This window comes from Dipodomys merriami, unplaced genomic scaffold (assembly GCF_024711535.1).
Source record: "Dipodomys merriami isolate MVZ:Mamm:240054 unplaced genomic scaffold, mDipMer1.0.p SCAF_485, whole genome shotgun sequence".
Lineage (NCBI taxonomy): Eukaryota > Metazoa > Chordata > Mammalia > Rodentia > Heteromyidae > Dipodomys > Dipodomys merriami.
The window spans coordinates 683,175-699,351 of record NW_027206052.1 but is presented as its reverse complement, the minus strand read 5'-3'; the positions used below and the strand labels follow the sequence as shown (position 1 = coordinate 699,351).

The 16,177-nt window shown below is 53.0% G+C and overlaps 1 protein-coding gene across 1 annotated transcript; it reads left to right on the top strand.

Annotated features, from left to right (window-relative positions):
* Positions 1 to 1,143: 1,143 nt before the first annotated feature.
* Positions 1,144 to 6,136, top strand: LOC138809118 (long-chain fatty acid transport protein 3). The gene is made up of 10 exons (XM_069995539.1): positions 1,144 to 1,952; positions 2,285 to 2,494; positions 2,774 to 2,932; positions 3,356 to 3,480; positions 3,774 to 3,968; positions 4,064 to 4,154; positions 4,230 to 4,428; positions 5,210 to 5,307; positions 5,433 to 5,563; positions 5,823 to 6,136. Exons 1-10 carry the CDS (start codon positions 1,280 to 1,282, stop codon positions 5,997 to 5,999), a joined length of 2,058 nt encoding a protein of 685 aa, XP_069851640.1. The 5' UTR covers positions 1,144 to 1,279; the 3' UTR covers positions 6,000 to 6,136.
* The last annotated feature ends 10,041 nt before the right edge of the window (positions 6,137 to 16,177 follow it).

Genomic DNA, 16,177 nt, shown 5'->3' with positions numbered 1-16,177 from the left:
TCACACTTTCAAGGGATGCTTTACCTTGCTTCTTGAAGGACACAGTTTTGACTTGGGGAGAGTTCAGACTTCAGGAATGGGAGAACCTATTCCAGTCTGGCCACTTGCTGGTACTCAGGTACCAGCAGAGTTCCTTAGCTGTGCTTTGTTTCTCTCCTAGCCAGGGAGATGAGGCAAACTGAGCATGAACATTTTGCTCACTGCAGACAGCTCTTCCAATTCAGCCTGTTAAGTGCCTCTACAGAAGTGCCTCTTAGGTTCTAAGCCGGGCACTGGCAGCTCACGCCTGTAATCCTAGCTACTCAGGAGGCTGAGATCTGAGGATCATGGCTCAAAGCCAGCCCAGTCAGGAAAGTCCTTGAGACTCTTATCTCCAGGTAACCACCAGAAAACCAGAAGTGGCGCTGTGGCTCAAGTGGTAGAGTGCTCACCTTAAACTGAAGAGCTGAGGGACAGCTCCCAGGCCCAGAGTTCAGGACCCACGACCAATAACAACAACAACAAAAAAGCAGAAGCTGGGTTCTCTTCCTTCTCTGCTACATCTTTTGACAATAAACCACCAAAAAGCCTCTCCTTCCTTCCTCTCTCCTTCCCATTTTTGTCTGCCCCAATTAAAATCTAGGTGGAAAGCATTTGCTAGCAGGCCCCAATACACCCAAAGGGTGATGCTTTGGCCCTCCAAAAATCTGGTAGTCCATGCATCCCAGGGTTGGAGTTTCTGTCGTTGTTGGCAATCAGAGGGAACATCTGGGTCTGGCAATCTTGCCCGGACTTGCAAAAATCGAATGGGTCCCCAAGCAAGTTCCTCAGTCTTTAGGGAGAGGAAAATGGTACCTTCTGATCTACAACGTGTGGGGAACTACGGAGAGTAAGGTGGACTGCTGCCCAAACGCTCTAGCTCCCAGATCCAGACTCCACAGAAGTTCCGGCCAGAGGCCTAAGTCCATGCAAAGGAGAAAACAAGCCCCAGAATGCACAAACATGGGCTGAGGGAAGACGCAAGCACCGCCTAAGCCCTGACAGGGTGCAGCTGGAGAGCAATGGGAGTCGGGGAGGACGCGCAACTAGGGCGGGGCGTAGGCTGAGGGGAGGGCCCGGAGGCCCCGGGCCACCCCCCCCCCTTCTCCCGGGCTCCAGCTTGTTCCTGGAGCGGAGCTGGGTGGGAAGGGGCGTGTGCCAGCGCACGCGCTCTCCAGAAGAGGAGCGGTCTCACGGGCCCAGTTGTTCGGAAGGGCTACCAGGGGTGCTTTCGAGAGGCTAGGGCAGAGGAAGAGGTGCCATGGCCACCCTCCTCTTGCTGCCCCTGTTGCTGCTGCTGCCGCTGGTGCTACTGAAGCTGCACCTCTGGCCTCAACTGCGCTGGCTCGCGGCAGACCTGGCCTTCACGGTGCGCGCCCTGCACTGCAAGAGGCTTCTCCGAGCTCGCGCGCTGGCCGCGGCAGCCGCCGACCCCGCGAGCCCCGAGGCCGGCTGCAGCCTGGCCTGGCGCCTGGCGCAACTGGCCCGGCAGCGCCCCGCGCACACTTTTCTCATCCACGGTGCGCGGCGCTTTAGCTACGCGGAGGCGGAGCGCGAGAGTAACCGAGCCGCGCGCGCCTTCCTGTGTGCGCGGGGCTGGGACGCGGGACCTGGAGGCCACCGGGGCTCGGGGAGTGCGGGGACAAAAAGCCTCGAAGCTCGAGGCGAGGGAGACGGGGAGACGACCGGAAGCGGCGCGGCGCCTGCTGCGTGTGGAGAAGATGCAGCAGCCAGAGGTGGAGGAGCCGCGGTCCCTTTAGCAACCGGAGCGACCGTGGCGCTGCTCCTCCCCGCCAGCCCCGAATTCCTGTGGCTCTGGTTCGGGCTGGCCAAGGCCGGCCTTCGCACGGCCTTTGTGCCCACCGCCCTGCGCCGCGGCCCCCTGCTGCACTGTCTCCGCATCTGCGGCGCGCGCGCCCTGGTGCTGGCGCCAGGTAAGGCGCGGGGTAGGGCTGGAGCTCGGCACGGACCCGGGCGGGGCGGCCCGGGGCGGGAGCCGGGGTCCCGCGGGGCTGTCAGTCCCCGATTGCCCCCAAGGAGTCCCAACTATCTTCGCAAGGTGCTGATGTGAGTCTCTGGATTTGCGAAGAGACCAAGCTGACTCAGGCTCCCCAAAGAGTACGACTTCAGGTCCCAGCCCCTTAATGGGACGTCCACGTTCTCCATCGTCACCCACGAGCTGTGCCGAGAACTGGATTAGGGGTGAGGAAGGAAAGCTTCCTTGGGTGGCAGCGGAGCTTCAGAGTTGTGCTTGTCCTCCTTTTAGAGTTTCTGGAGTCTCTGGAGCCCGACCTGCCGGCCCTGAGAGCTATGGGACTCCACCTGTGGGCTACAGGCCCTGGAACCCACCATGCCGGAATCAGCGACTTGCTGGCCGAGGTAGCAGCCCAAGTGGATGGGCCCGTGCCGGGGTACCTCTCTGCCCCCAAGAACATGACGGACACGTGCCTGTACATCTTCACCTCTGGCACTACGGGTGAGGTTCCGGCTTACCAGAAACTAAAGAAGAGAAAAGCCAGGGACTCGGAACTGGGACCTCCTCAGCCCCCTTTCGAGATTACCCGTCTGCACCCCTCCCAACCCCTCATCATTTCCCCACCTTCCCCCGAACTGCCCACATTTCCAGGGCAGCAGGGCCTCACTCCTCGCTTCTGTCTCTGCCTCTCCTTGGGGAAACCCAGCAGGGGATAAACAGAGCTAGGACTTGGAACTCATCATACCTTTCCCCATTACCTCCCTCCTGCCATGCCCACAGGCCTCCCTAAAGCTGCTCGGATCAGTCATCTGAAGATCTTGGGGTGCCAAGGGTTCTACCAGCTGTGCGGGGTCCACCAGGAGGATGTGATCTACCTTGCCCTTCCGCTCTACCACATGTCTGGCTCCCTTTTGGGCATTGTGGGCTGCCTGGGCATTGGTCAGTCTCCCTCACCCACTCCCATTCATTCATCCAGTGAACATCTACTGGGATGTGACCTAAGTTCTTCAGGGTAGAGAGGAGATAGTCCTTCAGAGGAAAGGTAGGCAGGCCCTGCATACAGAAGGGAACCTTACCTGATCAGACTGAGCAACTAGGATGGTCATGAAATTCACAGAACTCCACACAGGGACAGAGCAAGGGAAAGAAGCAAATAAAGAAGAAAGTAGGGCTCCTACCAGTATGGAATAGCTAGGCCTGGAAAGCAAGGGAGGGTACAGGTGAAAAAGGAGGTGGGCCTGGGCTGCGGAGGATGGGCCTCGGGGACTCCCAGGGAACAGCGTTCAGGGCAGCCTGGTGTCTGGGTGGGAAGGAAAGGTTGAGCTCTTGACCTCACTGTCCCCCTCTTTCTGCATCTGACAGGGGCCACGGTGGTACTGAAGTCCAAGTTCTCAGCTGGCCAGTTCTGGGAGGACTGCCAGAGGCACAGGGTGACAGTGTTTCAGTACATCGGGGAGTTGTGCCGATACCTTGTCAACCAGCCCCCGGTGCGTGGGGAGAGCTGCTCACACAGGCCTGGGTCACAGAGAGCAGGACAGATGGTGGGAGACACTGAGTCCATTGTCTGCAAGCTGGAGGGAAAGGGAGCCAGGAGACGAAAATGGCAAGGAGGCTGAGGCGGCATAAGCCATCTGAGGCTTGGGATGCCCAGAGGAGGTCATGGCCGGGGCGGAGGTGGGGGTGTGTGTGAGATGTCCTGGGGAATGAGGAGTAGGACTTCATTTTGGGTAGCAGGATTCTGATGTTGTTGAATCCTCTACCTGTCTTCCGCTCACCTTAGAACAAAGCAGAACGTGGCCATAAGGTCCGGCTTGCAGTAGGCAGTGGGCTGCGCCCAGACACCTGGGAGCGATTCATGCGGCGTTTTGGGCCCCTGCGGGTGCTGGAGACATATGGGCTGACTGAGGGCAACGTGGCCACTTTGAACTACACAGGACAGCAGGGCGCTGTGGGCCGTGCTTCCTGGCTTTACAAGGTGAGAGGCAGATCCCATGGAACTGAGGGCTGCGGGGTAAGGCAGCTCATTTCTGCAGCTGGAGTGACCCCCATGCTGATCTCCTTTCCCCCCAGCGCCTCTTCCCCTTCTCTTTGATCCGCTATGATGTCACCACAGGGGAGCCAGTCCGTAATACCCAGGGGCGCTGTGTGGCCACATCTCCAGGTTGGTGCTCAGCAGGTTGCAGTGGGGAGGCCTAAGCAAGCATGGAAGCACTCTTAACTTCAGTGACTCTGCCAGGTGAGCCAGGGCTGCTGGTGGCCCCAGTGAGCCAGCAGTCCCCATTCCTGGGCTATGCTGGGGGCCTAGAGCTGACCCAGGGAAAGCTGCTGAAGGATATCTTCCAGCCTGGAGATGTTTACTTCAACACTGGGGATCTGTTGGTCTGTGATCACCAAGGCTTTCTTCGCTTCCATGATCGTACTGGAGACACTTTCAGGTAATTCTCTATACCGTTCTGAAATTTTGTTGGGCATGGGGCCTTGAATTCAGGGTCTGAGCACTGTCCCTGAGCTTTTTCTGCTCAAGGCTAGCACTCTACCCCTTTGAGCCACAACACCACTGCCAGTTTTTTGGTGGTTAATTAGAGGTAAGGGTCTCACAGACTTTTCAAACTGGCTTCAAACCACAATCCTTGGATCTCAGCCTCCTTAATAGCTAGGATTACAGGCCTGAGCCACTGGTGCCCAGCCACCTCCTTTCTTTTTTTCCTTACTTCCCTTCCCTTCCCTTCCCTTCCCTTCCCTTCCCTTCCCTTCCCTTCCCTTCCCTTCCCTCCCTCCCTCTCTCCCTCCCTCCCTCCCTCCCTTCCTTCCTTTTTCTTTCTTTCTCTGCTAGTCCTAAGGCTTGAACTCAGAGCCTGGGCACTGTCCCTGAACCTCTCTGTGCTCAAGGCTAGCACTCTACCACTTGAGCCACAGCTTTTTCTATGTATGTGGTGCTGAGGAATCAAACTCAGGGCTTCATGCATGCAAGGCAAACACTCTACCACTAAGCCACCTTCCCAGGCCACCTTTTCGATTCTTTATTCCAGATAGAGGTTTTGAGGCTTGGGTCAAGTCTCCCACTAGTCTCCCACTCCACCCCAGATCCACATCCCATCTCATTCTTAGGCCTCATTCACACTGACCTCTAGGACAGGCTGGCATCCTGACCTCTGACCTCTTTCCCCATGCCCCTCGACTCCAGATTCCCAGTTTCAGATCTCTGCTTTCTGACAGGTGGAAGGGGGAGAATGTGGCCACCACTGAGGTAGCCAAGGTCTTCGAAGCCCTGGACTTTCTTCAGGAAGTGAACATCTATGGAGTCACTGTGCCAGGTGCCTAAGCGTGGAAGGTGGGGGAGGCACCCAGCCCACCACCCCAATGCCTGGGTGCAGAGGAGTACGCGGCCTTCCTTCAGGCCAGCCATGGAATTGCTCACACTGCCTCCCACAACCGCCAGGGCAGGAAGGCAAGGCTGGAATGGCTGCCTTGGTTCTTCGTCCCCCCCACGCTTTGGATCTTGTGCAGCTCTACGCTCATGTTGCTGAGAACCTGCCACCGTATGCCCAGCCTCGATTCCTACGGCTCCAGGTACGCACAAAGGGACCCCCACATAAGACACCGTGAAGAGAATGAATTTGTCTTTCCCAGCCACATTCCCTGGCTCCCTTTCCTTACCTTCCTCCTTCTCCAGGCCTGGCCCTCTCTTCCTGCTACCTCCTTCCTGACTTTACCTAATGATCTCTTTCCCCAGATTTAATCTCATAACAGAACTTTTAGGCAACTCATCTGAAGCAGCTGGGCAGGCAGATTGCCTTCAGCTTGATTCCCTCTCCCTTTCCCTCCTCAGGAGGCTTTGGCCACCACAGAGACCTTCAAACAGCAGAAAGTTCGGATGGCAAATGAGGGCTTTGACCCGAGTACACTATCTGATCCCCTCTACATTCTGGACCAGAGTGTGGGTGCCTACCTACCCCTCACACCTGCCCGGTACAGTGCCCTCCTGGCTGGGGACCTTCGAATCTGAGACTTTTCAGATCCAAGGCACCTGAGGGAGGGGCTGTGATGGGTGGAGCTATTGTGGGGATACTGAGGCTGGCAGGGATCTTTTATATATCAACTCATCGTCATGACTTTGTAATAAATGGACTGTAGCCGGTCTGATCCTGACTTTCTGATCTGCATTAACCACCTCCTGAATCTGTGTAGTGTTGTCCTTCCCTTGAAGCCTCAGGCCCCTACCTTGACCTAATGTGGGCTTGAGTCCAGCGTCTGGACCTTGATGTTTCTCCTCTCAGGGGGCCCCATCTAATCCAGGTTTTGGGAGGAAGCTTGATGGTTGATCGGTCATGTTCGTGCTCTGGTGAATCTGAGGAGTTGGAGGGCCCAAGGGGTCAAGGTCAGGGCCTGGGGAAGTCTCAACCAAGCAAAACCAACCTTAGATTGGATGCTGGGTGCCGGTGGCTCACACTTTATAATCCTAGCTATTCAGAAGGCTAAAGATCTGAGTATCACAGTTTGGAACCAGCTCAGGCAGGCAAGTTGGTGAGACTCTTATCTTCAATTAAGCACCAAAAAAAAAAAATCTGGAAATAGAGCTGTAGCTCAAGTGGTAGAGTGCTAGCCTTGAGCACAGAAGCTCAAGGACAGCACCCTGAGTTCAAGCCCCAGGACTGGCACCAAAAAATAAAACCTTAGATTGGGGTGGGGAGTGAGGTGATGACCTAGAGGCCCTCCGGCTTGCAGCAATACAAGCAGGGCTTTGAGCACCTGCATGCATGTGATGGTGGGAAGGATGGCAGAAGTAAAGATAAGGCGTCCAGAATGCTCATCTTCGGAGAGGTTTCAATGATGAAATTCTTAGATCTCCTGGAAATAGAAATGTCCCTCTGTTTTGAGCTGTGGGGCCACAGAATGGTCTGCTATTACCCTTCTGTTGACTTTCCCCTTCCCACCCTCTTCTGCAATGCCGGAAGTCACAAGACACACCTCCCTGGCCCACTGGAGGAGAAGGAGGTGACATATGGGTGCTGGCAGGTTCCCCAGCTAGTGTGCAGCAGGATCACTCATGCAGTTGCTTTCATCCCATAGCCCTCCTACAATAGCTACTCAGAAGGCTGAGATCTGGAGGGTCAAGGTTCGAAGCCAGACAGAAAAGTCTGAAAGATTCCATCTCCAAAATAACTAGTAAAATAACTAGTAAAAATAATAAAAAAATGGTAGCCTCCAGCCAAGTAAGAAGGAGGCTCTGAGTTGTTCAAACCCCAGTAAAGTGAGATCGATGTGCTATAAAGATAAAATCCACACTGAGTATAAAGAACTTTGTGGGGGAGAAAAAAACAAAAATATTTCACTAATTGTTATGGCCTATACTATGGCACAGAGCTGGTGTAGTCTCAGCCACTCAGGAGGACCACTTGACCCAGGAGTTGAGGACAGCTTAGAAAATGGTGAGACCTTGTCTCAAAAACAAGCAAAAAGCCAGGTACTGGTGGCTCACGCCTAGAATCCTAGCTACTCAGGAGGCTGCGATCTGAGGATCCTAGTTCAAAGCCAGCTCAGGCAGCAAAGTCCGTGAGACCCTTATCTCCAATTAGCTACCAAAAAACTGGAAGTGGTACTGTAGCTCAAGTGGTAGAGTGCTAGCCTTGAGCTGAAGAGCTGAGGGACAGCGCTCAGGCCCAGAGTTCAAGCCCCACCACCAACAAAAAAAAAAAAAGGCAAAAAGCTAGATTGCTGATATGCTGATATACTAAATGCTATTTTGGATATATTGAGTTAAATAAAATATTAAAATTGCTGGGCGCTGGTAGCTCACACGTGTAATCCTAGCTACTCAGAAGGCTGAGATCTGAGGATCTTGGTTCCAAGCCAACCTGGGCCAAAAAGTCCCCATGAGACACTTATCTTCAATTAACCACTCAAAACCTGGAAGTGGCACTGTGGCTCAAGGGGTAGAGCATAAGCCTTGAGCACAAAAAGACTCAGGGACAGTACCCAGGCTCTGAGTTCAAGTCCTACAACTGACAAAAACACTCCTGCAGAGCCTGTTTTACGTATGACTACTAGAATTATATTCGTAGCTCATATATTTCCACAGAATGGCACTGATCTATCTCATCCTAACTCACAATTACAGGCATGAGCTTATGTATATGTGTGTGTGTATGCTAGTCCTGGGGTTTGAACTTAAGGCCTGGGCACTGTCCTTCAGCTTACCACTTGAGTCACAGCTCCACATTTTTGATGGCTAATCCATGTCAATCATGGAGGTTGGGAATGTGGCTTAGTGGCAGAGTGCTTGCCTAGCATGAACCCCTGGGTTCTATTCCTCAGTACCACATAGAGAAAAAGCCAGAAGTGGCACTGTGGCTCAAGTGGTAGAGGGCTAGCCTTGCACAAAAGAAGCGCAGGGTCAGTGTCCAAGCCCTGAGTTCAAACCCCAGAACTGGCAAAAAAAAAAAAAAAATTTTTTTTTTCTTCCTCTCCCTCCCCCAAGTCAGTTGAGCAGGAATTAAATAGGATTCTGGGAGCACTGCCAAGATGCACTGGGCTGGGCTTCGTTCAGTTGGGGAGCCCCTTTCTCTGGAAGTGGTGCAGTCACTTTGGGACACTGCAGTGGAAAAGCTCACGGACGTGCACCGGTCGCACTGGCCTTCGGATCAGGGCAATTTCCCAGTTCCGTTCTCAGCCAACAGGCTGAGGAAGGCTTTTGTATGTTTAGGGGGTTGAGGAAACCCCAAAGATTTCATGATGGAAAAATGGCAGGTCTTCAGTGTGCATACGGGGGGTTTTACTGGGACACCATTCCTTTGTAACTGAGGCTGCTTTTGCCGACACAGTGGACACGGCGAGGGAGGGCCCCGAGTCAGGACTGAGACCTCCGGGCCCGCCCGGCCGCCGGGTCCCCTACCCTTCCGGCCACCTCTCCGGTGGGGGGCGGGAGGAGAGGAGGGGCTTGGCGCGGCCACACAGGCGGAGGAAGCTGGCAATTGCCAGCGGCCCCGCCCGTCCTGGACAGGCCTAGCAGGACCCGCCTAGGTGTCTCCACCAGGCGGGGACATCCGCCGCCCGCTAGAGCCGAGTTTCACTGCGCAGGCGCAGCCCTCCCCGGGCGGAGGGAGGTGGCAAGCACAAGTGGGAGGGGCAGTCCTGTATGGGCGGGGCGAGCTGCTCCACCCTGTGTGGGCGGGGCGAGCTGCTCCACGCTGGTGTCCCAGGTAAGGCACCTGCGCTTGCGCGCAGAGGTGGGGACCCGAGCTCACCGGAGTAGGAGGTTGCGCCTGGAGGACCTACCATTCCCTTCCCACAAACTTTAGGCTGCAAACGACTTTTCCTTTTGTCAGGTTTGGGGATGGCGCCCAAGACGGCAGAAAGGCTGGAGTGTTCTACCACAGAGCTGCACCTCCAGCCTAAGAAATTCCTAAAACTGAGATGTAGTTTCACCTTTTAGCGGGGGGCTGGTGGTGCACCTGTGGCCCCAGGTACCTGGGATGCCCAGAGGAGAATCCTTGAGTTCAGGCATCAGAGGAGGCCGACTTAGACAATAGAACAAGACTCCCCACCGCAAAACAAAACAAAGGAAGATTAATTTTACTTAAATAGTAAAATAAAGGTTTTTTTGTTTGTTTGTTTTAGTATATTTCCAAAGTTGTGCCACCACGGCTACTTTCACCTAGAACATTTTCACCAGGCCAGCAAGAAATTCCCACTCATTAGTAGTCACCACCACCTATTACTTTTTTTTTTGGTAGTGGGGCCTGAACTCTGAGCCTGGGCGCTGTCCCCCAGCTCCTCAGCTCAAAAGCTCTACCACTTGAGCCACAGCACCACTTCCAGCTTTTTCTGCTTAGGTGGTGCTGAGGAATTGAACCCAGGGCCTCATGCATACAAGGCAAGCACTCTACCACTGAGCCACCTTCCCAGCCACCCACTACTTCTTCTTTTTTTGGGGGGCGGGTCCAGTCGTGGGGCTGAACTCTGGGCCTGGACGCTGTCCCTCAGCTCTTCAGCTCAAGGCTAGCATTCTACCACTGGAGCCACAGCGCCACTTCCGGCTTTTTTCTTTTTGCTTATGTGGTGCTGAGGAATTGAACCCAAGGCCTCAGGCATGCAAGGCAAGCGCTCAACCACTGAGCCACCTTCCCAGCCCCTACCCATTACTTCTTTATGCTTACTTATCCCTGGCAATCATTTATCTTTTGTGTCTCCTTGGATCTGCCTATTCTAGACAATGTGTTGTCTTCTTTTAGCTTGACATATTTTCAAAGTTAAACAACATTGTAGAGTGTATCAGTACTGCATTCCATTTTATGACTCAATAATAGTCCTGTGTATGGCTATACCACAGTGTAGGCTATGTAAATAGCACTGCTATCAGCATACATGTACAACAATTTTTGAAACAGAGTTTATTATGTAGCCCCTGGAAGGTCTGGGACTCTCAGCTTTTCTTTTTTTTTTTTTTTTGGGTCCGGTCGTGGGGCCTGAACTCTGGGCCTGGGCGCTGTCCCTCAGCTCTTCAGCTCAAGGCTAGCGCTCTACCACTTGAGCCACAGCGCAACTTCCGGCTTTTTTTTTCTTTTTGCTTATGTGGTGCTGAGGAATCCAACCCAGGGCCTCATGCATGCAAGGCAAGCGCTCTACCACTGAGCCACCTTCCCAGCCCGACTCTCAGCTTTTCTAGTGCTGGGATTAGAGGTATTCTCCACCAACCTCAGCCTGGGGATTTGCTTTGTTATTGTTGTTGTTGTTAAATCATTGAATTCTTAGAGGGTTGTTTGATTTTTGTTTGTTTGTTTTTTCAAGTCATGGGGCTTGAACTCTGGGCCTGGGCACTGTCCCTGAGCTCTTCAACTCAAGGCTAGCACTCTACCTCTTGAGCCACAGTGCCACTTCCAGCTTTCTAGTGGTTAGAGATAAGAGTCTCACAGATTTTCCTGCCCCGGCTGGCTTTGAACCATCATCCTCAGATCTCAACCCCCTGAGTAGCTAGGATTACAGGCGTGAGCCACAGAGTCTTAGAGAGTTTTTGAGGTTGTTTGTTTGCTTGTTTTGTGCTTGTCCTGGGGCTTGAATTTAGGACCTGGGTGCTGTCCCTGAGCTTTTTGCTCAAGGCTAGTGCTCTAGCACTTGAGTTGGGGCTCCACTTTCCAACTTTTTGGTGTTTAATGAGAGATAGGAGTCTTATGGACTTTTCTGCCCTGTCTGGCTTTGAACTGTGATCCTCAGATCTTGGCCTCCTGAGTAGACAGAATTTTAGGCTTAAACCATGGATGCCCAGCTAAGAGCTCTCTCTCTCGCTCTCGCTCTCTCCCTCTCTCCTTCTCATCCTCTCCCCCCTCCCTCTCTCTCTGTCTCTATGTGTCTCTGTCTCTGTCTCTCTCTGTCTCTCTCTGTCTCTGTCTCTCTCTCTCCTTTTTTCTTTTTGAAGGTCCTGGAGCTTGAACTCAAGGCCTGGGCACTGTCCCTGAGACTCTTTGGGCTCAAGGCTACCTCCTGAGCCACAGCTCCACTTCCTGTTTTTTGAATGGTTAATTGAAGATAAGAATCTTATGGGAACTTTTCTGTGGAGACTGGCTTTGAACCATGATCCTCAGATCTCAGCCTCCTGAGTAGCTTGGATTACAGGCATGAGCCACCTGTACCTGGATGAATTTTTTCTTATTTGGGAACATGTCCCTTGTCAGATATGAACTTGACAAATACTTTCATTCTGTAGGCTTATTCCTTATGACAGATGTTCTTTGAAACTGGGAGAGAGCAAGGGACGGGTGACATTGTAAAAAAAAAAATGTACTCTTTGGGGCTGGGAAGGTAGCTCAGTGGTAGAGCGCTTGCCTTGCATGCATGAGGCCCTGGGTTTGATTCCTCAGCACCACATAAACACACACAAAAAAGCTGGAAGTGGCACTGTGGCTCAAGTGGTAGAGTGCTAGCCTTGAGCTGAAGAGCTGAGGGACAGCGCCCAGGCCCAGAGTTCAGGCCCCACGACTGGACCCCCCCCAAAAAAATGTACTCTTAACCTGATTTATGTAACTGTAACCCCTTTGTACATCACATTATTATTATTATTATTATTATTATTATTATTATTATTTCTTTTTTTTTTTTTTTTTTTGGGTCCAGTCGTGGGGCCTCTGGGCCTGGGTGCTATCCCTCAGCTCTTCAGCTCAAGGCTAGCACGCTACCACTTGAGCCACAGCGCCACTTCCAGCTTTTTTTCTTATTGCTTATGTGGTGCTAAGGAATCAAACCCAGAGCCTCATGCATGCAAGGCAAGCACTCTACCACTGAGCCACCTTCCCAGCCCATGTTTTTTATTTTAAAATACTGTACAGAGGGGTTACAGTTACGTGAGTAAGGTAATGAGTACATTTCCTATCGAGACTTGTTACCTCCTCCTGTACATCACCTTTATAATAACCATCGGGCACTAATGGCTCACATTTGTAATCCTAGCTACTCAGAGGCTGAGATCTGAGGATCATGGTCCAAAGCCAGCCCAGGCAGGAAAGTCTGTGAGACTCTTATCTCCAATAAGCCACTCAGAAAACCAAAAATGGTGCTGTAGCTCAAGTGGTAGAGTGCTAGCCTTGAGCTGAAATATTGAATGGCAGAGCGACAGCGCTTAGCCCCACCACTGCCCCCCGCCCCCCAAAAAAAGCATCTGGTACGGGTAGTTCATGCCTATAATCCTACCTACTCAGGAGGCTGTGATCTGAGAGGATCACAGTTTAAAGCCAGCCATGCAGGAAAGTCCATGAGACTCATCTCCAATTAACCAACAGAAAACCAGAAGTGGCACTGTGGTTCAAGTGGTAGAGCACTAGCCTTGAGCTGAAGAGCTCAGGGACAGTGCCCAGGCCCTGAGTTGAAGCCCCACGACTGGCAATAAATAAACAAAAAATAGCCAGGTGCTTGTAACCCTAGCTATTCAGGAGGCTGAGATCTGAGCTTCCATTGGAAGCCAGCTCAGGCAGGAAAGTCTGTGAGACTCTTATCTCCAATTACCACCATAAAACTAGAAGTAGAACTGTGGCTTATAGTAGTAGGGCGCTAGTCCTGAGCAACAAGGGTCAGACACAGTGTCTAGGCCCTGAGTTCAAGCCCCAGAACAACAAAAAAAAATCCTTATCTAGCACAGCCTGGAGTTAGCAGGGGCAGGTGGACATCCTGTAAAAGCGGAAAAAGTCTAGAAACAATCAGAGAGCTATGACAACCCCTGACTTCTTGGAAGAAGGACTGATTCTAGGTCAAGGACAGGAAATACTCAAATTGGTCTGTGACATGCAGTACCAAAAAGCAAAGATACAAATAATGAGTAATAGTAAAAGGACACAGAGCTAGGCTAGGGCAATCTGAACATCAGCAAAATTAATGAATGCACGGAGACATTGTGTACTAAAATATACATCAAACTGGGCGCCGGTGGCTCACGCCTGTAACCCTAGCTACTCAGGAGGCTGAGATCTGAGGATCGTGGTTCAAAGCCAGCCTGGGCAGGAAAGTTCATGAGACTCATCCCCAATTAACCACCAGAAAGCCGCAAGTGGTACTGTGGCTCAAGTGGTAGAAGTGCCCTGAACTGAAGAGCTCAGGGACAGGAATATATATCTCAGTTCAGAGTGATACTGAAAAAGAGAAACACTGTCAGATACAGTGGATCATGCCTGTAATCTTAGCTACTCAGGAAGCAAAAATCTGAGAATTGAAAGCCAAGCCCAGGCAGGAAAGTCCATAAAAAAAAATTTTTTTTTTGGGGGGGTAGGTTGTAAGGCTTGAACTCAGCTTAGGTGCTGTCCCTGGGTTCTTTTGCTCAAGGCTAGTGCTAGACCATTTTGAGCCACAGTGCCACTTCTGGTTTATGAGTGGTTAATTGGAATAAGAGTCTCACAGGGACTTTTCTGCAGGGGCTGGCTTGGAACCTCGATCCTCAGATCTCAGCCTCCTGAGTAGCTAGCTAGGATTATAGGCATGAGCCACCGCCCAGCTTTTTTTTTTTTTTAAACTACTGGTAGTGATGTTTGAACTCAGGGCCCTGTGCATACTAGGCAGTTACTCTAACACTTAAGCTATGCCTCATTCTTTGAGTTTCCTTCCTAAATAATATTTAGACCCTATGCCCATTTCCCTGTCCAGCTGCTTGCACTTGGCCTCTTTGGGGAGGGATAGAAACACTCATCAGAAGCCCCAAGCCAAAGTTCCAGTGGTAGAGCACTTACCTAGCAAGCAGGAAGTCAATCCCCAGTACCTGGGCTTCTCCCTCCCAGGCCCTGGACTGAGAAACTCAGTGCTTGGGGAGCAAAGGGGGAGGGGAGGGGAAGGCAGGTTGAGGGTGGGAGTGGGGGAAAGGCAGGGGAGAGACTGCACTTCTTCCTGTGGCAGATCCCAGGTGGGGGTCTTGGAGAAGGCTGGGTAATGACCTGGGAGGAGACAGAGATGTGCAGGGAGTGAAGGAGGAAGGAGAGGCAGGATGGAGCCCAATGCAAGAAAGATAAGAGACTTGATTCAGGGATCAACCCCTGTACTATCTACCCAGATCCCAGTCCTCATGGATACCTGCTATACTTTCAAGAGCCACTTCCTATCTAGAAGATCTGCTTTGGTGGGGGCGGGGAGGGGGGCGGCTGGAACCCTGCAGAAATAGCCAATGTCTATGCTTCTGACGCCCAGCCTCAGTGGGTAAGAGGAAGAAGCCCCAGGGTTTGAGGTAATCATTCTGGCAAGCAGATGTCTGGACCTCTTTCTTTTCTTTAGGATGGGGCGGCTGGAGGCTGGGTCCCCACCCCCATGCCCCTAGTGGCCCCAATCCATTGTCCCACCAAGAATAATGAGAAGAGCTTTGCCAAGTGTTGCTAGGAGTGGGGTTTGCTAGAAGACTTAGGGCTCTGTATCTCCTCTCCCCCTCTCCTCCCCCGCTCCCAGGGACCCAAACCAGACCCCAAGCCATCCCTATGCAGGCCCTGGAGCCCCAGAGATGAGTGGCAGAGGCAGACACCAGCTCCCTCTAGAACTTCACTCTGATTAGGTGGCAGAAGCAAGGCTGGGCCTCTGAAGAAGATTCTGGAGAATTGAGAAAGGGGCCTGTCTGATCCCCCAACTTTGCCCTGATTTCATTAGCCCCCTGCCCTTCCCCTTTCCCCAGTCCTAATTGTCTCAGTGTCTGGGTCCTGGACCTGGGAGGAGGGGACAGGGACTATATACTAGGCTCCCCAAAGCAAGGTCAGCCCCCCCATTGTACCCCCAAGTGTGGGGTAGGGAATGCCTTCAGCTTGAGGACTCCAGGCTGAAAGCAGAAGAACCAAGTCATGTGTGGAGTAGCCCAGGACTGAGGGGCTCTGGCCTGGAGGACATGGGGCTGGGGCTGCTGCTGCTTCTGCTGCTCCCAGACTGGGGTAAGGGGAGGGGGCGCAGGGCCGGGGATGAGGGAAGCTCCGGGGGAGAGAACAGGAAGAAGTAGATGGAAGAGAAGGGGGAGACATGGTGGGGGGAACTGGGGGCAAGATGATAGGAGGTAACAGAAGACAGAGATGGCAGGGCTAGAGGAGAGAGGCCCTGAAGGATTGCAGGGGTGGGGGGCTCCTGGGGCCCCCATTTTGGGCCGTCCTGGTGGAGCAGAAGGGGATGTTACCTGTGTGGAGCAGTTCCAAAGCAACAGGGCAAGCAGCCAGCCCTGGAGAGGCCCTGGAGAGGCCCTGCGGAGGGCCCGGCCGAGCCCTGGGCTTGAAGGTCCCTTAGAGGCCACTATCTGCCCATACATTTGTCCTCTGGGGCTGTGTGTTGATGTGGGGAGCCGGGGAGGGGGGTCTGTCTATGTGAGTTCACAATTCTGCGATGCTTTTCTGGGCCTGTGTGTGTAAGGACACAGTTTCCTGAGACTTGTGCCTGTGGCCTCCAGAGAGGGGTATGTGCAGCCCCTAGAGGGCTGGTAGGCTCCAGGTTGTGAGTTCTAATCCTACCTAAGTGTGTGTGAGAACCTAAGTGTGTCACTTCCCTATTTGGGAAGGGGGGAGGAGGCTCAGAGCTAGGAGTCCTGGGAAGCTGACCCCTCAGGCAGACAGGCAGCTGGGCTCCCCCCCAGGGAAGCACAATGCCCCTGGCTCAGCCCCTGACCTCTTGCCATTGTGCCTGTCCTGCCCCCTCTCCATTGCCAGGGCCTGGAGTTGAAAGATGCCATCAATCACACCGCCTGCCTGGCCTGAC